The sequence below is a fragment of the Corvus kubaryi genome, unplaced genomic scaffold (genome assembly GCF_017639235.1).
Source record: "Corvus kubaryi isolate FWS band 111438036 unplaced genomic scaffold, C.kubaryi_AGA036_p1.0 76, whole genome shotgun sequence".
NCBI classification, from domain to species: Eukaryota; Metazoa; Chordata; class Aves; order Passeriformes; family Corvidae; genus Corvus; species Corvus kubaryi.
Genome location: NW_024582063.1, coordinates 9,205,085 through 9,230,875, shown reverse-complemented (window position 1 = coordinate 9,230,875; position 25,791 = coordinate 9,205,085). Strand labels below are relative to the sequence as shown.

At 42.9% G+C, this 25,791-nt stretch overlaps 1 protein-coding gene across 1 annotated transcript; it reads left to right on the top strand.

Moving 5' to 3' along the window:
• The first annotated feature begins 57 nt into the window (after window positions 1–57).
• Window positions 58–23,873, top strand: DTL (denticleless E3 ubiquitin protein ligase homolog). Its single transcript, XM_042051741.1, has 15 exons — window positions 58–120; window positions 278–403; window positions 1,234–1,332; window positions 1,662–1,723; window positions 1,815–1,935; window positions 2,412–2,477; window positions 3,616–3,731; window positions 4,380–4,453; window positions 5,381–5,484; window positions 6,433–6,537; window positions 8,504–8,616; window positions 12,125–12,214; window positions 13,991–14,126; window positions 17,860–18,722; window positions 20,190–23,873. The coding sequence occupies exons 1-15, from the start codon at window positions 75–77 to the stop codon at window positions 20,256–20,258; spliced, it is 2,190 nt and encodes a 729-aa protein (XP_041907675.1). The 5' UTR covers window positions 58–74; the 3' UTR covers window positions 20,259–23,873.
• Window positions 23,874–25,791: the final 1,918 nt, after the last annotated feature.

Here is a 25,791-nt window from a genome sequence, read left to right as displayed (position 1 = left end):
GCGCGCGGCGCGCTTGGCGGGCCGGTGGTTTGGCGGGAGCTGGCGCGGCGCGCGCCGGCCGTGTCCCCGTGGCCATGCTGTGCCGCGCGCTGCTCCGCCGCGCCGCCGCCGCGCCCGCCCGTGAGTACCGCGCCTTCCCGCGAGTACCGCGCCTTCCCGCGAGTACCGCGCCTTCCCGCACACCCTCCCGGGCCCGGCCGTGCCCGGCCGCCTCGCCGCTCCTGGTCCCCGAGCCTGTGGCGTCTGGTGCGCTCACTGTCCGTCTGTCCCATTGTAGGTCCGTCCTCAGCGCTTCCCCTGCAGCATCTCTTGGAGAACTACCAGTGCAGCCAAGAAGATGACCACCTGTCTTACGGAGAAACGGGAATGCCGGTCCCTCCTTTCGGCTGCACCTTTTCTACAGGTAAAGTCACCTTCTGAAAGCCCTTTTGGGGGACAGGGTATGGGCTCTGCTGTCAGCAGAGTTCCTTGTTTTAAAGTGAGCTGATAACAGTGCACTTGCTCCTGCACGTGATAAACATTGGCTTGTGGTGCTCCTAGATATACTGTTGGAAAGTATTCCCTCATAGAAGCAACTGCAAAGCATTTATTTTAATGTGTCTTTGTTTCGTCTGTGTCTGTTTCAAGGTATGTCCTCTTGGTGACAGCGTGAGGCTACATAGATGAAAGACTGGGCTTTGTTCAAAATACGGGAAAACTATAACAGGGTGGAGAACATTAGGTGGAAATCAGAGGTGGATGGATGTCACCAGGCAGTTAAACACAGCGTTTCCCCATGATGGGGGTAGGAGTAAGCAGTGAAGCTCCCGGATCTTCAGGGCAAAACTCTTTCATTCATTGTACTCTAGTTTTGGCATGAGATTTTACTTTTCTCCAAGGTGGCTTCCTGCTTTTCCAACTGAGGTCGTGGAAAATGCTGGAAGCTGTAGATGATATTTACTATAGATAGAGAAAACGGTAACTAGAGAACTATTATAGCTGGTCAGAGAGGCTCAAAAGTTGCTCCTGGAGCCATTTGATTGCTCATGTATGGTCGTTCCTGAGTGGAACATCCAGAAAAAATGCTTGCCAGTATTTCTGTATTTTAACATTTAGGTTGCCGTGTAAATGCTGTTTATTCCACAGCCATATATTTGCTGCATTCCCTATTTAAAGCATCTGTGGCCTTTCACAAAGAGCATGGGCATGATTATGTATTAGCTACATAATATAATACATTTCAATTTATTTCAGCCCCAAATTTGGAGCACGTACTGGCAGTTGCAAATGAAGAAGGGTTTGTTAGACTGTATGATACTGAAGCACAGACCACCAGCAAGCTCATTTTTAAAGGTAAATGTTGTATAGAAGGTGATCTTCATTTGATGTGACAAGTATGGGATTCGCTGGAATCAAAGAGAGCTTTTTGCAAGTTCTTAAAACATAAATTACAATTTCAGTACTTAAATCCTTCCATATACTTAGCTGAGTCTTCTTTACAAAGCAGCAGCATGCATGTGCTCTTCAAACAGCAGTAGTAGATGAATTGTTCTGTGTTGGTTTTCATCCTAAGGCAAACTGTTGACAAGATTTCTGATTTCGGTGTCTGATGTCGTTTAGTCTTCTGCAAAATATCATTCTGCGATGCACTGAACTAATCTTGGCTTTTGTTTTCTTGTTAGAATGGCGGGCTCACTCAAATGCTGTATTTGACCTTGCCTGGGTGCCAGGGGAACACAGGATTGTAAGCAGTCTTTTGCCATCTAACTTTATTTTTAATGATTTAGCAACTGTGTACAGAAAATGACTAAAACTTTTTATTTTTCCCTCTGAAGGTCACTGCTTCAGGAGACCAGACAGCCAAGGTGTGGGATGTGAGAGCTGGCGAGCTTCTTGGCATATGCAAAGGTCACCAGTGTAGCCTCAAGTCAGTTGCTTTTTCTAGATTTGAGAAAGGTAAATGTTGATATTCCCTGTTGTCTGTTTTTTTCCTTCTTCTTTCCCCTTGGCAAGGTACTTTAAGGGCTCAAAAAGGGCTTTGGAAACTGACAGGTAGAAATAGCACAGGCTGACTGAGCAGTGACCCAGCCAGTAAAGCAAAACTGTCTTTGTTGGAACTTGATGGTGTCCTGATCCTAAAATCTGCACATTTCTGATCTGGGGCAAAGATAAGATAGGATATCTACTTCCATACCTAAGTGTGTGAATATGCTTTTCATGGGCTGGTTTCTCTAGTGGGAGTGAGAAAAGAATAGCAGGAGTAAGGAAGCTAGTCAAAAAGCATGGCAAAACAATAGCCTGAGTTTTGTATTTCCAGGACTGGTATCCCAAGTGTTGGGACAGAAGGGCCAGAGGTACATAGATGGCATTGTACTGCATTCAGTTAATTAAATTAATGCTTTTGGAAACTAATAACACTCTTTTTCTCTCAGCTGTCTTCTGTACTGGAGGCAGAGATGGAAACATCATGGTTTGGGATACCAGGTGCAACAAGAAAGGTAAATAAACTTTCAGATATGTACCAAAAAACTTGGTGTCTCACATGAAAGTCCCGCTCAGATGGACTTGTTGGACTGACACTTTTGATTACAATATAGGCAACAGAGGAGTCTCAGATAACTGTACTGCTTTAGTACTGTGAAAGGATGGAATGGGTATCTCTGCTATGCATAATACATTTTTCCACTTTACAGCAGTCCCAGATTTGCATCATGATACACAGGCTGGTTTGATAATTCCCTGTGTGTTGGCAAGGAGATGAGGGGGTACAGAGTGCATCCCTGTTAGGGCAGCACAAAAGCAGATGAGATGGGAGAGATTGCTTAGGTCAGAGCCATCCAGAGGGGTGAAGAAAAGCTGGGAAGGTTCCTGCCAGAGTAGGAAGGAAGGCAGAAAGTGTAGAAAAAAAGGAGCTTGTGAGTGCTGGCAGCAATGAATATATTGTGGGAACACCTGCTATAAATACGGTGTGAGCTCATTCTGCTCCTCTTTCTGTTTTCTGGAGCTTTTCCTTCTCCAGCCCCTTCCCCTTATGCCTTTTCCCAGTTCCCTGCCCTACCACATCAGTTTCTTTGCCTGAACATGTCTTGCTCTTCCATCTGTCCCAGATTTCCTGGCTTTTCCAAACAGGCAAGTGGAGGAAAAGAGTGACTCCACATAACTGAACTGGAAGGTGTAGGAAAAAAAAAAGTAGAAAAGTGCATCAATCTAGTAAAGGAGCACATTTCATAAAATAACAGACAAAAGGCTAGACAGAAAATTATAAAATAGAGTGGAAAAGCACTGGAAACCTTCCAGTGAGCACAGTTCTGCTTGGGATGAGATGGGTTGAATGCTCCGGAGCAAGATGTAAGATGTGAAAAACAGACCAAGGGGTGATGATTGCCAAAGGTAGCCTGCCTAGATCAGTTTTGCCTTTGTTGTCCATGCTGCACTGATCTCTGTAATTTTTTGCACCATGTTCTTTTCACTGGTTTTGTATTTAAGTAACAATTTTTTCTTTTCAGAATACAGTAATGACTTTAAAGGTTAGCCTCAGCCACCTTTTAGGACCAATTCCAAGCTGATGTCTGTTTTATTAAAGTGATAAAAAATTGCGGGTAAACTACTAACTGAGATGTCTTTGATTTCTTTCAGATGGCTTCTACAGACAGGTGAATCAAATCAGTGGAGCACACAACGTGGCTGACAAGCAGACTCCCTCCAAACAGAAGAAGAAGAGGCAGAACCTGAGAGGACTTGCTCCCTTGGTGGTAGGTATCTGGGGAACAAACAAAATGTGTCTTCTGAGGACAGTGTTGTTCACAGAATTCTTCCTAAGTAAATATAGTGAGAAATATGTGGCTTGTATGTGGTAAATGCTTCCATTTATCTTTGCAGAGATAGGTTTTTTTGTCATGGTCATTTGCTGTGGCTAATTTTAGACATTGTTTAGTTGCCTAACAACCCATGCATCATAAAAGCCAACTTTGGGCAAGTGCTATGTGAAAATACATTTTTTTTTGTTTTTTGTTTTTTTTTTCCCCAGAGAGGAAAGGAGTGGCCAGCATTCCATTTTTGAGGGGGGAGATATGAGATATCCTGTCTTTTTTTACCCCCCTAATTTGGCCAAACAAATTACTGCCTTACTGGAGTAAGACTTGATCATTTTTAATATATTAAACCTTGTGATGAATGCAGCTCTCTTATCTGTGACTTGAAAGGTGTAATCTCAAACTGCTGCCCAAACACTTATCTCTCAGTGGCAATTTCACGTTGTGTCCTAAGTGACATCTGGTGTTTCTAGGTTCTCCTGCCCGGCTAGAAGGAGGTTTTCCCTGCATTCACATGGCCTTGAACTAAGCAGCAAGATCTTGCTGATCTTAAAAGAAAATAAAGTGCTTTTTTCTTTTCTTTTTAAGGATTTCCAGCAGAGTGTAACTGTGGTGCTGCTTCAGGACGAGCATACTCTGATCTCTGCAGGAGCTGTTGATGGGTAAGGAGGGAGGATGCCTGCTTTCCTGCCTATTCTGTGTGCTCAATGGCGTAAAAAGATACAGACGTTTTTTCTCTAAGATCAATCAGTGGCCAACAAGGCTAGAGTTACTGCTAGGTGGAATCAACAGCTATGCTGTCAGCTTACATTGGCTTTACTTCCTTGCTGGAGATTGCAGCACTGGACAAATTGTGCATATGTGGTAAACGCTCATTTTACTGTCTTAGCTATGGGGCAGAATGAGAGCAATTCTTATCTCTCTCTCTGTTCTCGTGGACCTATGAGACCACACACAGACAGACTATTGTTAGACAGCCTTTTTGGATGTGGGTGGGTGGTCAGGGCCTGGATATGTGTAGGTGTGCTTGAGAAAACGTTGCTTTGAGTTACAAAAGATTCATTCTCTTAGGTGCCAGATCTCTTGCAGCATCTTGGAGCTCAAGCAAACTGTCTTATTGATTAGCGTGGAAACCCTCTTGGACTCGATTCTTTAGCAGCTTCCATGTGGTCAGAGCCTTTCTGAGGCAGATAAGATTGACTCTCCTGCCTATGGTTCATGACAGAGACTTGCTCCCAAAGAGCAAGGGAAAAACTGGAAGACTTGATTTTTAAAACTGCAGACTAAAACTATTTGTCCTAAGTATAAAGGCATCCTTGTATTTCCTTTTACTAGTTGAAGGAAGTTGGCTTGTAGGCTCTTGTTCTGTCTTGTGTTAGTTACAGAAGGCAGTGCTGCCTCCTCACTCATGGCCAGCAGAGGAATTGTTCTGCTTTCAACACCGCTCTGCTCTGCTTCTCAGTTGTTGTCTCCTTAGCACTGAACACTCCTCAGTCATGAGCAACCTGACTTCCTGTGCTCCTAAAAGGCTTTATCAGCATGGCAAGGGAAATTTGGAAGCTGAACACACTCGTGCTTTTCTATTGCAGTGTGATCAAAGTGTGGGACTTGCGCAGGAACTACGCTGCCTTCCGTCAGGACCCGCTGCCCATCAGGTCTTTCTGCTACCCTGGAACCAGCACTCGCAAGCTTGGTAGGGCACTGGACATGGATTTGTTAGAGTGCAGAGTGAATTTAAGAAGTACTGCAAGTGACATTTCTTATCCTTACAGCCAATTGTTGATCACACTGGAGAACTCTGCAGGGTATTTTGATAGCCAATACCAAATTTTCAAGTTGAAGAGCAAACATCCCCAACTTTTGTATCACTGCACCAATGACGAAAACTAGCTAAAGTTTCAGCAGTCCATTTTCTTAAACAGAGATGAGGAACAGTAGAGCTCTTGATGAGGAATTTAGCTAGTCATTTTGATACATGAGTAAAATTCAGATTGAACTTCCTTTGCATTATAGCTTGCAAAGACAACAGACTGGACGGGGGTTTAGTATTTTCGCCTCTTGAAGCTGTTATCAAAAACAGTACCACACTTGTTCGTGTTTCTCTGTCTTCTTTGTGCCTTTAATGCCTTACAATGCTCTGATACAACACAGTAATTCCTGATGACTTGTCTAATCAATGTGGTAATGGTCAGCATCAGTCCCAGGAACACGAGGGAAATCCTTGAGCAGGCATTTGTGAAATAATTTGCCTGCAGGGAAAGATTTTTCTTGAACCTGAATCACTAGAAAATCAGAGGATGGTTTATTCTACAAAAGCATGGGGGTTTCTCTTTATTTTTGACCTCCACTTCTACTATTGGTTGTTCCTGTTATCTGTTTGAAACGATCAAATAAATCACTTGCCTGCTCTGAAGGTGCAATTCCTTTCTAAATACCACCCTGAATCCTCATGAGAAAATGTGGGTGTTATTCTAGAAACATTTCTTATTCAGCAAGTGCTCTGTCAAACATAGAAACTTTACCATGAAAATCTCATAGATGTTACAGACCCTTTCCAAATTTCCTTCTCTGGGCATTTCTTTGAGAATGTCTCTTTTCCAATTTTTTTTTCCTTATGAAGAACTTCTCTCTTTGTCTGTAGGATATTCTAGCCTGGTTTTGGATTCCACTGGTGCTAATCTCTTTGCTAACTGCACTGATGATAGTATCTACATGTTCAATATGACAAGTTTAAGGACCACTCCAGGTAAGCATGATATCTGTGGAACTAGCTCCAAAAAACCAGATGTTACAGAGTGTAGAAAGGCAAGTTTGTCCCTCTGACATAGAGAGACAGGGACCAAGTTCTACACTTAAGAGGAGGCCTATTCAATGCTCTTATCTCTAAAGCTATGCAGGAGAGATCCATATTTTGTGTTAAGCCATCTACATGAAATTGATAGCACAAAAACTTTTATGAGTGCAGGTGCTGGTTCACCCAGACAGACTGATGGTAGTTTACACATTAGCTCTCATTATCCAGTGAGGAATGGCTGCTATCCAGCCTGAAGCCAGTTTGAATCTTTTCCTTACTGGCAGTCACTGATTTGTCAGACTTCTAGCTATGAATCCATTAAAATGATCACCTGATAACTTCAGATATTTTAAGGTGTCTTTTAAATTTAACTTCTACCACAGTTTCTGGGAGAAAGGATCCCCAGCATATTGAGAAGTTTCAGCCTTTCGGATTCCTTCAACTCTGTGTCTGTGACCTTTACATACAAAAGATGGCCCAGAGCCTTTGGTGCATGAAGCTGCTTTGTCATAGGCCAGTGGCCACTTCCCAGAAAGTGGCAAAACTTGTTAGATGCATTCCAGCCAGACACATAATTTATTTTCCATTGCCTTTTCTCAGTGTCTCAGTTAACTGAAGTTAAATGAACAATGTGTCCTACTGTCTGCTCTTCAGGAAGGCAGTCTGGTGGGTGGGAATGCTTCCAGAGTGGAAGAGTGCTGCAAGTAGTAAATATTAATAGCTTGGTTGTTGAGGCTAACCCCGTGTGTCACCGCCGGCTGCTCTGTGGGAGTGGGCTGCCCGGCCTGTCCCCTCACAGGAGCAGGCTCTCGCCAGCGCAGCCCTCGGCCTCCTCATGGAGCTCTTGCCTCACGTGTGCAGCCGAGGCGAGCAGTCTCCATGGCTCCAGCTGCGTGGAACTCGTGTGCTGCGGCTCCTCGGAGCGCTCCCGCAGAGGGCAGCGCCCGCCCGCCCTTGTGCCGCTCTCACTGCGCCCTCACCGCGGCTGCAGCCGCTCTTATCCAGCGCTGAGGCAGCTTTAGTTTGTCAGGAAATCCTCCTGGAACAGCACTGGCTGCCTGGTTTGGGAAGGGATTCGCTGTCTGGTGGCCACTGCACTGGGAGAGCTGTGGGCAAAAAAATTCAAAGGGTGTTTTGGGGTCTTACAACTCTTCAAAAGCCACTGAAGGCAGCCACGTGTCCTGTGGGCTGTGGATTGTTTCCTTTTCGAGAGCCATTACTAAAACAGGGCTGGAGGAGAGGGTGCCAGCCCAGCCTGGGGCTACACTGGGCAACTTGTCCTTTGTGCCCCACGAGAGGACAGGACATGGTGCAGCCAAGCCCTCCAGATCCACACTCTGCTCTCATGCCAGCTGAAGGCCCTTGTGGTTAGCGGGAATGTCAGCCATTTGGGGTGATGGTTTCAAGGCTTTAGCAAACACTACCGAGGCTTTAAATACAGGAGAGTATGACTGACAAAATGCAAGTTTTGTTGATGAAATAAAGCTGCTGGCAGCTGGAACAAGGAGCAGCCAGTGCCTTTGTTGCCACCTGGGTGGAAGAAGGCCCTTGCTGTGGGACTGCCCTTGTTGATGTAGTGGCACTGGTGGTGGCACTGAGGGAGGAAGAGACAAGGAACCTGAACCAGAGTAGGGGGCAGCCCAGGTGATGGCTGAGCCTGCCTGTGTTATGGGTCAAGCTAGAGCTTTAATGAAAGTGCCGTTGCTTTCTTTGGGAAGCCTGAAGGGCTCCAGTTGAATAATAAAAACTTCCTGCTGCCAGAGCCCCAGAGCAAGGGAGCAGTGCAACCACTTTCTCCAAAGGATATGTGGCTAGGCAGGAAAAGCCTGTAAGATCAGCCCTCCTTGCACAACTGACTGCAGGGCTGTGCATTGAGTGGGGCTTTTATTTATCTTTTTATTTTGTTTTCTCTTCACAGTGGCTGTTTTCAGCGGACACCAGAATTCAACCTTTTACATTAAATCCAGCACCAGCCCAGATGACCAGTTCCTGGTCAGTGGCTCGAGTGACTGCAATGCATACATCTGGAAGGTGAGGCAATGGGGGGAGACCCAAGCATGCAGCTTGGAGCTGCTTTTGCCTTTCATGTTCACATAGAACCCTCCTTGCTTCCCAGTCCTGCCCCAAGCAGTATGGGGTTACCTCCTGGCATGTTGTGCCTAGAGCGTGTATGTTGCTGTCAAGGCTTTATGTAATTGTTTAATGTAAAACAGAGCTAACCTCCTGCCATTGGTACGTCTCTCATCGCTGCTGCTTGTTGCAAGTGCTGTTCTTAATCTGGTTTTAATGGGCATTAAAATCCTCTTTCAGTCCTGTTGATTCAGGCAGCTATGACAAGTAGACAGTTCTCAGTTCATATTTAGCAGTGGAGCACATTAGCAGAAACCTGAAAGTTTAATTGTTTTAAAGGGCACTCTTTCCCTCCACCTCTCCCTTTTCCAGCTCCTGCCTCAGCCATAGCTTTTTCTCATGCCTAATTTACAGTAGTTAAAGCCTTTGTATTACAGCAAGGGCTCAGGCAGAGCCTTCAGCAAAATTCCAAAGCGCTGTCTGACAGCTGAGAGGCTTCGTCACTTAACATTTTGCAGTGATGTGTAGGAATTGCAAATGTCACCAAGGTAATAGCAGGCACCTCAGAATAAGGCATGCTTTGAGGTCTGTTCTCTGTGTTCCCCAAATGGGAACAGAGTAGAGTTACTGAAGTAGAATAGACAGAAACCACAGGTGACTGCCTTTTTCACGTTTGGGATAATTTTTAGGGAATGTTGACTTGTGTATCCATTTCACAACGAATTTGAAAGTAAAATGCAGACCTCTCAGAGGGGAGGGTCAGCCTGCTGAGGTTGTGGTTTGAGCATGTAGCCTCTTTAATTTGAAGAACACTTGTAAGCAGCTGGGTTGCTCACTCAGTAGAGGCAGGAGTGTGGTAGCGTGACTACTGTGCCAAGTGGTGTAATTTTAACCTTCCTTGTGTTCCATGCAAGTTCAGCAAAAATGGCTGTGTGAACTTGAGTTGCACACTCTGCGTTCATGTTTTTTGATACTTTCTTGGAACACAGGCTGGGACTCAGTTGAGAGTATTCGAGGATGTCATTATATCTCAAAATTTAAGCATTTAGGTACATTTAAAATGTATTAATGTACAGAAGGCTTGTGTTGCTATCGCATATGAGTGACAGATCATATTGCATATTTATAAAATAAATCATCAGACAATTACTTTTATTTTAATCCCATGGCCATATTAGAAAGTGGGACTTCCAATGAATTTGTCTCTTCCAAGATCTGTCATATTCAGAGGCTTCTTAGTTTAAATGTTGGCAGATTTGACTCTGAAACATATATATCTTTTCATGGCATGAAGACTTACTATACTGTGAAAAAAAAAGTGGTTAGATGTTGCGTGAGCAGTTAACAGGTAACATTCTAAAGACCTTAATGAAGAGCTCTTTCTGTAGCTAGAGAGGAATGAAAGGCAGAGGAAGACCTTTTCCATTTAGATGATTTCTTTGAGAAACTTTAGCATCAGTGCTAAGTTTGTGTTTGGGTGAGGAGCACTGTGGATAGAAATTATTGCTGACAAGGATGCTGTTTGAGTCTGTTTTCATATGTAAGTCACTTCCAGGCAATGAACGCTTCCTTTATTGTGTTGGGTTTGGTTTTTTTTTTTTAATTAGAAGTTTATTAATTAATGAAATCTCACTCTTGAACAACTGTTAAGATTATAAAAACTGAAGGGCAGAGAGGTTTTTCTCCACGAAGATGGCACCTGGGGTGCCTTCCTGGTAAAAAAAAGTACTGTTTGTAGACATGTACTTCCATTGTTCTTTCAATCCTTTGATGTGGATCACTCTCAGGAAACCGTATCAAGTTATGCTTTGGTCTGTCCCAGCCCTGGAATGTACGTGCTTCTGTGCCATAGGGTGCACAAAACCATGGACACCATTCTATGCTGCCTCTTGAAGATGGATGTAACAGCTGTGAGGAGAGCAACTAAAAAAAGTCTCATTTCCTAGGTTTCTCTTTTTAACCTTTCCACAATAGGCCTCACTTCCCCAACAATATCCTGCCAATTCAGGCACAAAAAGCAGCCTGTGCCGTGGCTGATCCTGACTTAACATGCACAGACTGGCCGACAGTCTTTTGCCAAACACAGTGGACACAGCCATAACTCTGCACTCTTCTTCCCTTCACAGTAATGTGAATTGGGTGTAGTTGATTTAATTTACACTGCTATAGTGTAAAACCACCGTGTCCTAGAAAGAGTAATTCCCTTCTGCTGCTTTCCTTCCAGCAATCAGTGGCTACTGGACCACTGTTGTGTCTGTTATGAGTGTATAATAGCAAGACTGCTGTTAATTGTAAGTCAAGGTGTTCTCTGCACCAAGATCTGTTGTTTATTCCCTAAATAGGGATTTAGTTTCCATGGCATTGCATGTTTTGGCAGTGAAGGGAATGCTCTGACCAAAGCATTTAGTGGATATTTAGTCAAGTGCTTGCCTCTATCATGCCATGGGAAAAAAAAAGCATCCTGTTAAGATGAACCTGTTTGTATCAGAACAACTTAAGTTCTGAAGCTGGATATTCAGCTGCAGTTTTGCAGACTGTTGTAGATGATGTTCCACAAGAGAAAAATATGTGTAAATCAGAAGCCTTTCTTCCATCTTTGAAACCTATATGTAATGTCTACTCCTTTTCCCACATAGTAAAGGATCTGTTCATTCCTTTAGTCATTTATGCAAATCCCCTTGATAATGTCACATCAATGATGGTGACTCACAGCTCCAGAAAGGATTGCCTGCTGAAAGCAAGCAAAGCTTGGACAGAATCTGTGTGTGTGTGTTTTCTTCTTTGGGCCACTTAATTCTGGCTTCAGCTCTGTCTGTCACTTACAAGAGCTGGAGTCGAAGATAAGTAGCAATACTGTAGAACAGGAGAAAGATGTTTATGAAGAGTGTGAGAGAAATGGAGATCAGTTGAATGAATGTGGGTGATTTAGAGAGCTTTTTTATGGACTCTTAAGAGGGTGTCTGGTCCAACTGATTGGTTGGAGGAGGAACAGGCACTTGGCAGTTGCACAAATGCCAGTCCTGAAGCCAGTGAAGGTTCATCTATGGGATTTTGTTGGCAATGGTTTTGGTTTTTTAATAAAACCATTGACCTTTGATTGGGACATTGGTAAAATGGCAGCAGAAACTATTTGCCTAACCTGATGCAAAATATGACCCTCCCAACATTTAAGCATCCTACCTGGAACAGGTAGAGGTACTTTAAATGCTTGTGTCATGTTTTGGGCTGACAACTCAGGAGTCAGAATTCCTGTGTGTAGCAGGAATTGAACAAGTTTCCACGAACTTCTGCTTAGGGCTTCCTCAGTTGTTGCCTCATGATGACAGGCTGAGAGCATTTGATTTATGCATTTCATACAAGAAAGATGGGAAGTATGCTTCCCAGGTGGGCTATGGGGTCTTTTCTTAGAGATGTATATTAGCCTGTGTGCCTTCTGACTGTTTGCTTGTTTTTCTGTGGAATTTTTAAGGTTTCTGAGCCCAGCCTTCCTCCACGGATACTCCTTGGTCACTCTCAAGAAGTTACCTCCATTGCTTGGTGTCCTTCAGACTTCACTAAGGTTTGTTTTCTGTCTTTACTGTGAAACAATAGATGTGATGTGACAACATTTGCTTTTCAAAATGGCAGCAGCATTTGTTGTTTTGGGAGGAAAGTTTTAGCCAATTACTTCTAAAAATGTTCATTTAGGGGACAGTAATCCGACTGTGTCGTATGAGCACAATGTATCAGAACCTTTTTATTACTTTCAGATGATTTAGGCTGAGAAGTCCTAAGAAATTGCAAATCAGCAAAGACTTCTCCTGATAAGATCGTGATACTACCTATAAGAGACAAAAAAGTGAAATAATTTAATCAGGGCTTTCATAAACCAAAGGCTTGTTTTGTTGTTCCATACTCACTTCTTCCTTTCCCCTGACCATTGATACACCTGCTAGTCTTGTACAGAGTGGCAAGAAGTTTTGAACGCCTTTTAAAAACCATATGGACCCTTTTCAAAAAACATTGTGACCTCTTTTCAAAATCTGAGCTGTTTTTACGACAAAAAGAGCCTCCAGTGATATTGGGTCAGTAATTATGCACCAGGTATCACTATAAGGAAAACAACTGAAGTAGGAAGTTTGTTCAAATGTTTGGCCTAGCTCAAAACTAGAAATAACCCTGAAAAATCGTGAACAATGTCCTAAGAGTTTCTTCCACCCCACAATATTAAAGAGGTCAGCTGCTTTTCCTGGCTTGCAAGGCAGCACCAGGGCTTCAGAAAAGCATTACAGTGTAGGAGGTTGAAAGTCCTGCAGGCAAACATGAGGAATTGTTCTAGTTTCATAAGAGGCACAATATGAGAACTGGCATTTCAGATGAAACCTGTGATCTAGAGGTAGTCCAGGATCCTGATCGTGATGTGTTGGAAATGCAGACCAATTCAGCCTTTCAAACTGTTACTGGCACAGGGAAGAAATATTCAGCCATTGTTCAGATGCCAAAGTATGAAGAAAAATGGAAAATGTGGTGCTAAGACATGTCAGGAAGCTGCTTGGTGTGATTTGAGAGGCAGGGTTGCTTTCTGTAGGGACAACATTGGTGTGAAAAAGGTCAGAGTAGAGACACTTTCCCATTCAGATTGCTGTGAACTTTCACCCCAGCATTTCCTTTTTCTTTCTACTGATTCCCTGTTGAGTCACCAGCTAATCTGCCTGAACAGAGCCATAAAATGTGGGCTAGATGGGTGCTGCTCCTTCGGTTGGTATTCCAGAGATCCTTTTGGAGCACGTGATGCTGTGGCAGGGCTCTAGACCAGTGTTCCTGGCAGAGCTGGGTTCTCTGCCAGATACTGCTGACATCTGACTCTGAAGAGATAGCACAGCTCATGCCACAGCCTTCCAATGTCACCTTCTCGGTGTGTTGCAAATGTTTGTCCCCAAGCAGAAGATGTCCTCAGCAGCAGAGGCAGATCAAGATGCAGGTGCAAAAAGGAGCATGGCTGCTTTTGTCTACCAAGGGATTGAAATCTCAAAATGTGCCATGACCCTTGCTGAGCAGACTAGTGTCTCTTAACACAGCCATGTGACACAAATGGTTGGTGGTGACTGAGATTTCTATAGCAGAAAGACATGGATGCAGCAGCCTTGCCTGCTTTAAAGCAAATACTGCTGCCTGGTACAGTAATGAAACAGAGTTGGGTTCCTTTCATTGTTTAGTGGGCAGTCTTGTACCCCTTCAGCCAAGCTTCACCATCATTCATATTGGCATGCTGTGTTGGGTGTAGCTGCTCCAGTTCACTCACCCAGTGATCCGTAGGATGTGCCCTGGTTACTCTAACACACAAATTTATACTTAGATTGCCACGTGCTCTGATGACAACACTGTGAGGATTTGGCGCTTACGACGTTGTCCTGAGGAGGAGAAATCAGTACCCAGAAAAGCCAACTTGGTGGGCTGGGTCACTCAGAAGAAACCAGAAGAACATGGAGCAGGTGAGGCCCCTGAGCTATTTTGCTCTGCAACATGGCTGCTGAATTTTGTCTTTTCTCTGTACCAGCGAAAGCCTTTGGCTTGTCTTATTAACCTTCTGGGGTTTTTCTCATATTGGGCAATAACTCATATAGCCAGACAAGCACTTCTACTTGTAAATACGTCTGCCATCAACAGGACAGGCTGGCTGAAATAGCTTACAAGTATTGGCAAAGTCTGTATGGCCAGACTGCAAAGCAAATATTCATTGACACAGCTTGTTGGGCAGCCAGATCTTCAGTGGGGTTCATCAGGGTTTGATAATTGAACAGCCAAAGGAGATGTCACCGTAGCAAAAACGCACACTTTTTCTTTCTTTATATCAAATAATAACTGAGAGCAATAAGATCATATGCTTTTTCCAGTTTGCTGGAAAGGGCTGGCAACACATACACAGCCTTGGAACTCTGAACTGTTTGTTTCTGCCCATAGTTGAATCATGGACAAATTTCTCAGGTGCAGTTATCAGTATTGTGTCTCCTTCTTTGTCTTTAGTCAGTGGTACTGACCATATACAGCCAAATGCTCTGTAGTGAAAGTACTTTGAAAAAACATGTAGACAATTGTGATGGTTATGATGTCCCAGAATTATTCATGTGTTAAGTCTAGTGAACAAATGCTGTACCTTTCTACAAAGCCTGGGCACTCAGACAAGCTGAGCAGCATGCTCTGAGCTAGCAAGCAGATGTGGGCTCTGTAGAGAAGGTAGTCACTAAGCAGGTAGTACCCTAGACCAGAACAAAGGAACCCCAATCATAATACTACTTTTAATTTGTCTGAAAACTGCATTTTGTTGCAGTAGAGTAGGTGAAAGAAGAACTGCCCCCCCCCCCCCCAAGTGAAGTAAGATGAGCTTCTCTGCAGAGTAGCTCTGGAACTAAGAATACAATAGCTTCCCAGCAGCTGCTGCTGTGACTTCCTGCATTCCACCTATCTTTTCAAGCCACCCTCCAAATGAATTTCATCTTGGCTAACACAAATAAAGGCTGAAGGTCTCCAAATCCCACTAATGGGATAGCATTACCTCTAACCTTTCGCCAGTGAGTAACAAGTCTAGCAGGAAGTTTGCAGGACAATAGGAGGGAGAGTGCCAGGTCCACTCCATAGCTGGTAATTGTTTTGCGTGTGCACACGCTCTTCCTCAGAGAGGGCTCAAAAATCCCTTACGTGTTTCAGAAAAACAGAAGTAGGCATAGGTCTAGACCAGAAACGTGAAATCTAAAGTATCTTATACACTAAAACTTTACAAGTCAGGTTTGGCAATAATACCAGAAAAAGTACTTATTTCTCCTTGCTCTTGCTGTATTAAAGCAACACGGGAGGGAAGAGGAAGTACACAGACACTGCAAACACAACAGCAGGCTTCCTGCTGACCTTGGCTCTTGAGCATAAAACACGTGCTGCTAGAATATAGGAGTTATCTGCAGAGACTGATTCAGAGCTGGCAAACAGAGTACTATTTCAGACCTGCTGGGATGAACCTAGTAGTCCCCCACCCATTTTTGTGGAACAAATTGTGAGATTGAGGTATTGATTGTTGACCTATATCATCAAGTGTAGCAAGCAGAGTTTCCTTTGGCAATTACTTTTGTGGTTTCTTTAAGTTGTACTACTTTCACTGTGGTTTTGTATAACCAAATTTCTGGAGCAGGCCTGTGTGTGGACAATTTGTGATTCTTAAATCTGGAGAATGATAATACCATTCTGCAAGATTTGTGGCAGAGAAGGTAGGAAACATCCAAAATAACCTGCTTTGGTGTGATGCAGGTTGACTGCAGGTATTTGCAGTATTGTATTACATGCAATGACAGCATAAATGGAAACAGCTTTAATCTGGCTTAGTAGAAGCCTGAATAATACATGAAGCCTTAGAAAAAAAAGCCTGATCTTCCTATTCTTTATCTCAAATTTGTGTTTGCTTCTTGTCATGACACTCATCCAGTTCCCAGGATAACTTTTTTTCCATTGTCTAGTGTGTCCACAGTACAACTTTCAGACTGGTTTGGGATTCAGAGTGTTCATACCCAACTAGTCATGCAATATTTCTGCTGAATGAATTTGTCATGGTCATTATGGATGAGGTTGCTACTTTCTTCTCCCTCTAGGAGCTCAGATTTTCGAGTGCAACTAATTTCCCAGCTGAGTTATTAGTGTCTTGTATGTGCTCATTAAACTAAAGATTAGGAGAAGAAATCTTGGCAGTTACATTCTCGTAGTCCACATTGAAGTAAGTTGTTATGGACTAGCATATTTTATCAGGAAAGGAGCCTTTAACTCTGTTTTGTGTGTTGAAGTTATTTGTAGTGGGATCCTTTAATATGGGGTCCTATTCAATTTTGTTCTGATGCAGCAGTACGTGTATTTTGGGTACTAGATAGATAATACAGTGAAAGGAAGGATCAGAAGAGGCTTAGTATGGTACATAACCAGGCATGTAGGTGCTCACTCAATATGTTGTTTGTGAGACAGCCCAGCATAGTGAAGAAGATGGCAGGTTATTCACACTAGACTTCTCACTGTTCTAATGAAGTGCTAGTGCTGAGAGCAGGGAGTTTGGATTAAAGCCCTGGTATACACCAAATGTTTAGTGCTCTCGTGCACAGGGTAACTTAAGGCACTACCTTATTTAATTGCATCAGCCTGAGTTAGGTGAATGAGAAAACAGGCATCTTACAAACCCACTAATGTTCTCTGTTGGAGGGGGCTGGAAATTAAAAAAAAAATTAAAAATAAAAGAACCCTGTCTAATATTGCTGCAGACCAAGATCTTTGCTATGTATGATTCCCACAGTTGTTAGTGAGGTCCTTAGGCCCATACTTATGACTGCTGTTTCCTGGGTGTTCAGAACTTCTCTTTTACAAGCAGAGGCATTTATATCTTGGCTGGTAAGCTCAAAAGCCACTGTGAAATACCTGTTTGAGAATCATTTGTTTTAAAGGAATAACTTACTACAATGACAGATTTTATTTCCTTTGGAATATAAGTCCTTGTTCAGGAGGGGAAGAATTTCTCAAACTTCCCTGGGTGTGTTAAATAACTACTGTCTCAATTCTGATACAGCATTGCAGAAAGTCCTCCAGCAAAAAAGATGAGAGAATGAAAATATGTCTTTCACTGTTCTCACACTTTAAAAAAATCTTTAAAATATGCAGCTAGTAATACCTGACTAGGAGCATTATTCACATGGTGGGGCATCACAGTGTAAGGCTTCCTTGGAACTGTAATTAGCTGTGGGACCTGCTTACAGTACCTTTGTCCCTCAGCTCGGTTATGCAACTGTTAAAGATGCAGGGCAGGTGGGGATCAGCCTTTTTCCCAGGAAGCTCTCTGGACTGAACCAATGCAAAGCTCCAGCAAGGCTGGATAAACTTGGAAGATTCCGGATTTGTTTTGTCTGTTTGTTTTGGCTGTAGCTCATGTAAGAGAGCTTATTACTGAAGGGATAGATGGCAGACATTACTCCAATGTACTGTATTATATGTATATATGTACTGTGATACAGGATTTTATGAAGGACTTGTACTAGTTCAACTAAAATCAGAGGGATTTATACAACTTCTTAGTTCAAAAGGGTAGGTCTGAGGCACATGGTCAGCACTGATTCCTCTCCTGGTTGGAAGGGGTGTTTTTAAAAGAACTGTCCTTAGTCTGCTGTTCTGTGTTCCTCATCAGACTACTTATTTCTCCCCTCTTAGGGCGACCAGCCAGCCCACAGAGCACTCCTGCCAAGGCCTTGACAGCGGGCAGCATGTGCATTTCCTCGCCACGGCCCGCTGCCTGTGCTCCCACTTACTCTGGAGACCTTCCGCTGCCAACCAACACTCCGACGGTCACTGTCAAAACCCCGACCACCACAGCCTCCACCCCAGCCAAGCCCCCTGGAGCCAGCCCGTGTGCCTCTCCCAAACTGATCCCTTCCTCCAAAATGTCCATCAAACATTGGGTTACAAGGACTCCGTGCTCTTCTCCTCCAGAAGTGGAGAAAAAGGCTCCTTCTCCTAGAAAAGCCCTGGCAGAAGTCCCCCAGGGTCTCCTGGAAGCTGCTTGCCCTCCCAAAGTCCCACACTCACAGTTTGAAAAGCGTGCCAAGAGAAGGCTTGACTGCAGCAAGGAGGGTGATGCGGGGCAGAAGTGTCTGCAGGCCTGTAGCTGTGTCACTGAGCTGGACCATGCAGCTAAGAAATCCAAGCTGAATTTATGTCACTTGGTTCCAGACCAAAAAGCTTCTGATGAAGACTCTCTCAGCCTGGCTGACTTGGCTAACGACCATGAAAGCTCCAGCCACAGCCCAAAAGAGCCTTCCCTTTCTGGAAGCCATATTAATCCATCAGGCATTCAAACTTCCCCCCAGCTTTTCAGATCTCCACATGGGAAAGACACTGAGGTAGTAGATAAAGAGAACAGTTCTCCTGAAAGAAAAAATTGGTTGTCTGCTCTGGGAGAGAAGCTACGGACTGGCAGAGCTGGCAGCCAGAGCACATCGAACAGCCCCCTGTCATCCTGCAGTCCTGGTGCCAAAAGACAGGAGTCTGTGGCAGTGGCCACTTCGCCAAAAACTGTAAGTAGGGCAGCCAACAACATTGTCATGAAAGAAGTTATCCTTAGCTGCCTCTCTCCCCTTGTTTGTTCTCTCCTGCTCAGACACAAAGAACTACCTGATCCCTTAGACTATGGACAAAAGGGATGATTTCTGGCCTAATAAGCCAGATACATTAATGCTTTTATCTACTAATCCCCTCCACCCAGGAACAGAATTTTTATGATGTGTCCTTCATTTTCAAGGGACTTAAGGCATGCAGGAGCTCAGAGGTCTTTGCGGCTCCCAGCTGGATGTTTGAAGGATGTAGCCGTCATCTTAAATACAGCTGTACTCTGAGAGGCACAATAATGCCAACAGCTTTCCTGGCAGATCTCCTGTTTATGTGTTCACCATCACATCTGCCTGTTTATGTTACTGGAAAGCTACTTAAGCACTGGAAGAAAGAGCTAAATTCTCTGCCAGCTCAGGTAGCAAAAGAATTTGTTACCCACGTTAAAACTGTGGGGCATTAAATAATGCCTTCAGTGGAAAACTGGCAGAAAACAAGAGCTGTGCAGGAGTCAGAGGGCAGGCTACCTACATCATGCTACTTTTGGTGTACAGGAAGCCTGGCACAGAGCTCATCCTAGGATCTGAAATGAAAGTTAAGCTTATAAAGCAGCTGAAAACGTTGGCCTGAGGGTTTAACTAGGAAATTACAATTACATTTTTTAAAACAAACCAAACTTGTCTCTGAAACTGGACTCCCAGTGTCTTTGACTCTTATTTCAGTAAATGTTAGGTAAATTTTCAGTCATCAAATTTTAGTTGTACTCTCAATTGAATATCGGATGCAAGAAGTTGTTGCCATCATAGAGGCTTCTTTCATTTACCTGTTTTCATCACTTCCAACACTTCTATCAGGTATGACGTGGGCAAGCCATCACTCCTTAAGTTATTCATAGCAGCTGTACTTTTCATGTCATGGCTGTACCAAGAAATCGTGGCTATAGGAAACCTACAGCTACTTGTGACTACTTGTGCTTCATGCTGTACGTGTTTAAACACCAGAGAGATTTGCCCTGGAGAGAGATTACTATAGGACAATTATCTTTTCTGCCCAGTATGCTCTGGTTCAGATTTTGGGATGCTCCTGTGTTGTTCTCATAGCCTGAGGAGATGCCAGGAATACCCAACAGCATTCCTTGATTTTACTGTGTCTTGGAAATCTGCAGCTCTCTTACCTGCTGTAGGGAAGCTGAAACTGCAGCTGGAGTGCATTTCTCGTGGCAGTGGGACAACCCGAGGATTTAGACAGCATCTCCTGTAGGTACTAAGCCTCCTATCTGTGAGACAGATAGTTATAAAGAGCCTTTCATTTACTCTCTTAGTTGGGAAGCCGAGCAAACTGGAACGATGATGGAGGGGAGACTTTGAGACTCCTGCAGCATATGAACTGTTAACCTAGAAGTGTTTCATGTTGGTTTTGGTTTTATTTCTTGCTAGGCTTCAGCCACTTCCGTTTCCATGAGGAAGATCTGCACATACTTCCACAGGAAGCCACAGAGTGACTGAAGCAGCGTGCAGTGGTTGCACCTGAGGGGTGTTGACACCGAGGTATCAGGACCAGACCTAACAATGCCAACAACGATGCACCAGGATTACACAATTTGTTGTCAGAACTTCACAGACTTGAGGTTTTAGTCTTCCTGTTTTTAAAGTTGTTAACAGTTGAAGTCAGCTGAGTGTGTAAAATATACACAATACTTACTCATGGTCTCTTTCTGACTTAGGGTATGTATTTTCTTATAAACAAGGTGGTTTTTACGTGGCAACTGTTCTAGTCCAAAGACAGCAACAGCTCTGCTGTGTATTGTTGACAGGCACATACAGCTTGTTAGTTTATGTTACTAATCTGCTGTTCAAATCTGCCTCTACTTAAGAGTAGTGTGTAAATCATTACACTCTCCTGAATGTGTGTACAGAAACTTACTGGAGGAACAGCTGAGCCTCTTCATGCCAAATGGCATTTCTGCAGTTACTCCTCTAGCAGTGCAATGACTGCCTGCTTCCAGCAGGGAAGTTAGCAATGTGTTAATTAAATATAAAAAGCTTTTAAATACCCCATGTCCATCTGATGGTGACTATGATGTAAGAAGAGACAAAGTATAATCAAGTACGTAATGCCTGTACTCCCCTTGCCATCCCCTTTCTTCTCCACTCTGGAAACTACTGTATTTATCTACTTAGCTGCCTCTTGAACCATCAGCACTACAGCTCTTGAGACCAATAGTTTACCACTTCTATGAAATAAAATACTGGCGAGGTGTGTTAGAAGAATTACTTTGGTCTATCCTAAATAGGCATCCCCTAGCAGCCCATTGCCAGTCAGCTCTTACAGGTTCAGCCTGTAGCAAAGGCATTAGTAACTGCTTATAACATACCTGCATAACACTTTTATAATACAGTAGTTACAAAATGATACCTTATAAACTGGGAGAGAGGCAACTGACATTTTAGAAAGCACTTGAGAGCGTTTACGTATTAATTTTAAACGCTTTGCCATTGTTAGTCATCCCTGGTGCTGATAGAACATGGTCACTGAAATGAGATCACTGTCCTGCTAGCTAATGACACTAATTTCTCAGCCAAGCTTTCCCCAGGATCTTCTAGTAGAAGTAGGATCTTCTGTTAGAAGAGCCTCATCTTAGGTTGGAGCATTTACTCTGTTTTCTGGTGTAATAGTTCCTGTGAACTTCAAAACCAAACCCTCTGAATCCCTAGTAAGTTTCTCTACTGCAGAAGAATTGAGGTATTTGAAGGGGATAGGATCCCACTAACTTATGTTTTCTATCCTAAATTTTAACACCTACTTCAGAGTAACATTGGAAAGCAAGGTAGCCGAAAGGGATTAGAAGGAAACATGCTGGTCTGTTTTTTGTGTGGTAGATTGTATTTTGCAAGGAAATAAATTACTTGAGATAAAATGGCTTTTGTGAAAGGTCTGTTACAGCTACAAAGCAAAAGTAGATGTGTAGTGTGCTTTTTAAAAAAAGAGTAGTTACTATCATGTTGCATCTTTTAGCAGAAGCACTCGGGTACGAATAGGGGCCAGAGCAGCTTTCTCTTGTTTACTGAATTACAGGCCATCATCCTATGAAAGGCAATGTAGTGCTTCAGGCATATTTTTATAATTCTTCTTAAAAAAAATTGATTTTTAAAAAGTGATTATCTGAATAGATCTAGTACCTTAGGCAAAACAGGAATATAAAAAAACCTGCTTGTTTAATTTTAACCTACTTCTGGATATTGAAGTAGATGGAAGTAGTAGAAACATAACCTAAAATAAGTAGGTTTGGGATTTAATTCAGTCTTAATTATTATAGTGGCTGTGTGGGGTACAACCTGCCTTGCCTACAACCAGATTTTCATGCAGGATTCTTCCATGCAGTTTGTAAAAAACATTGCAGAATAAGGGAATCTGAACCCTATTGAAATACATGAGAGTCATCAGACACTTCAACAATAGGATTTCATCTTTCTCCACTCTTCCACAATATTTTCCTCCTCCAGAAATGTTCTGCAGCCAAACCATTATCTCCTGTATCTTGTAAATGACTACCTAGAGATGATGTACACTTATGGGTTACCACTTGGATGAATAACATTCTGTGGCCATGTGAGATTTTCTTCTTTCAGATGGTACTTGTTTAGTGGAACAACTTGCTTTATGGACCACCAGGCATTAATTTTTTCATCTGAAGCTCGTATCAACCTGGTTCAGAGTCTAGGAGAACTAAATAAAACGTATTTTTTTATGTCCAACTGCCTTGACCTTACTGTGATAAAATCAAAATTGCAAAAGCACAGAAAAATTGCTGATACAAATCCTATGTCGGGGTTCAGAGTACCCAGTACTGCCTTTACCTGAGAAGCTTGATAAAATAAGCATCCAGAGAGCTGCTTTGTATTGTTTTTGGCCAGCAAGCTATACCTCTGAATTTTCTTTCCTATACCTCTGAATTTTCTTTCTTTCTAAAGGATTTACAGAAACTCTGACCTTCATGTTTTACAATCAAATTAAGCCTTTTAAGGTATTATTCCCAAATCCTACATATGTATGTAAATCCCACCTTAAGTATCTTACAGGTTTTTCCATGCAGATGATAGTGCTTCCTGATGTCTTGTCTCTGTCCTCGGTGTTCACCCTCTAACTGCCAAGTGGGATTTGGAACTGACCACAGCAGTTTCTGATGGTGCTGCATCCAAGAGCTGTTGCTGCTGCTCTGTTGGAAGTTGTGCCTCTCCCTGCTCAGCTCTGAGCAGCCAACCAGTATGGATTAAGGGCAGCTTGACAGCGACTGGGGCTAACCCTGCTCGCCAAAACTGAGCAGGCACTCCCAGGATCTGTACACATGCATGGTCAGCAAGCCTGGGCAAGCATTTCTGCTGGGAACAGCACTCACTTCACAGTCCCTTGGGGAAGCTAACTACCAAGAAAACCTAAAATTTAATTGCCTCAGTTCCCTGCCTCAGCAGATAGTTGTAGACCAAAACCGTGGAGGGGACTGATGTGAGCGTGTGGGGACAACATTGCCACCAAGGGGACTGTGCTGTCTAACTACCTCTTGATATGTAGAGCTGGCCACTTCTTGTTGGTCAGGGAGTGCTTGAGTCTTCCTCTGGCATGGTTGTTTCTGCAGCCACTGAACATGGCTGAAATCTCCAGTATGGTGAGTGTCCACACCACCTTGTAAACTGAGGTGACAGAAAAATGCACTACTGTGGCATTGAAAAATGTTCTAGTTGCTCTCTGTATGTGGTATATAATTTCTTAAGTTCTGTTTAGAAATAGATGCTTTTCAGCCAGGGATTTGCCAAAAGCATTTGGTAGCTGGGTATTCAAGGGTTTATGTGTGACTCTTTTAAAGAAGCTCCTCAAGGTCAAATATTAAGAGTTTTTCATCACCGATATTTATTTGCCAGTAAATGGGAAATGGTGTTCATCTTCAGGTCCACTAAAATCAAATTTCATTCTTTCCCTCCTGAAGCTGACCTAAACAGTTTTCCAAGTGGAAATTACCACCCTCTGTCTCTACACAGAACCCAATGGTTCATGTTTTTCCCTCTCTCTGATTTATGTATGGCCCAGTGTACAATAAATAAAATACATCCTGCTACTATACAGCATCCATGTGTTGTCCTTCAAAGAACAGCTTAACCCAAAACAAACTGCTCTTCATCTGCACTGCGCAAAATGCCAAATACAATGCAAAGCATGGATGAGGGGAAAGCAAATATGAAAAAGTCCATATGTAATTTAAAATTACTTAAACATTTCATGTCAATTGTTTTATAGAATAATGCGGAGTTGATACGAGGATAGCATGAACCCAGAAGGGAAAAAGCAAAATTATACTTGATGACAACCTTTCAATTTTAAGCCTCAGTCTGAATTACATATTTTTTTAATCAGAATAACTAACTTTCCATCTTAATTTGTGCATTATGGAAAAATTCCAGGGACTAGAAGTACAGCAGAAAGACACATTGCTCCAGTCTTGTGCAGCTAGACAAAGACTCAAAGATCAGAAAGCGTTTTGTCTAATGAAGTCTGAATACCCCATCTTAATTTTTCAATATGGTATTTTTAACTCTGCTGAAGCTACAGCAGTTCTTATTTTTGAAGTTGTCCAGCCTTGATTTAAACACTTTGCATGATCACAGGTCCATTACAGTTGCACATAAATTATTCTAGAGTTGAGCTACTGGGAAAAGACTGATTGTTGGGATTTGTTTAGCTTTGTCTTTTGCCTGTTAGCTCAGGTTACTCACTTTCTGGTCTGGATTGAAGATATTTATACTACATTAGATCTTTTATCAAATTTGTAGAAAGCCCAAACATGAGACAACCAACTCTTGTTCTCCTCTTTCATGAGCTAAAGAGATTCTACATACAAAACCCAGAACAGCCAAGGAAGAGCTTCATTCCTTCACATTAAAGAGCCACAGTGGTAGCTCCACTTAGATTAACACCAAAGCCACTCTTTACTTCACTCAGGTTTGTGGTTTACTTCTCTTGTCTGAAGAATGACTGAATCCTTTGGCAAAGTATCTTCAACCACCCACTTCTGTGCCATCCCTGGATTTTTTCATTTGGGTCATAAATTATGTAAGTCCCTGGTTGCTTCATAAGTGTGCTCTCATGTTGTGTTGTGTGTGTGGCAGAGGAGGAGATGGACATAAACCCAAGCAGCAAAGACAGGGCTGACCTAGTAGAGCTGATCATTCTTACATTGACTTGCTTATAACTGTGGCAAACCCGTTTGATTAGGGGTTTTATCCGTCTAATTGTATCATTATGATAAAAATATCAGTTTATTCTCCTATTTGTGTTCTTGCAAAAGGTGTTAAGTACCCAAAAACCAGACTAATAATAGTCCATGCGACTGTAAAGCCAGCTCCAGCAATAGCAAGGTAGGCTGTGTTGACAGGAGTTTAGCAGATATTGTCAGAATGTATTACTGAATTATTCAGTGTCACTGTTATTTTTGTTCTGCTGATTTTTGTGGATTCACTGACAGAGGAAGTGACAGTTTGTATACTGAGATCAAGAGATCCCTTGGATTCTTGAAAACAACCTGTGACTGACATAACTGCAATGAGTTCTTATTTGCTTGAATGGACAGATTTCCTGCAGGTAGTTGACAGCAGGGCGATTATGTGAAAATTGGAAGTGTCACATCATAAGGAATTGGCTGTTTGTACACATCCAGTTGTTTGAAGAAGCAGGACTGGAGGAGTGATAAAGAGAAAGCTGATGTTTGCACAAGTTAGTAAGGGGAAAACAATCACAAGTGTAAAAGAGCAAAGTACATTGCATAAGACAGACAACTGGGGAGAAACTGATCTTCATCCAGTTGTTTGCTTAGACGAAGGAGTAGGGCTTGGGAGGCCCATGCTGCACTTTTGTATCAGACTCACATCTATATACTCTTATTTTTTCCTCTGTGCAATGGGACAGTTGTCCATGCTTGCCAATTCATTCTGATTAAGAGAGGGTGTGAATTTGAAGGCTGTGCCTGGTCCTTCTCTTTGTGGACACTCT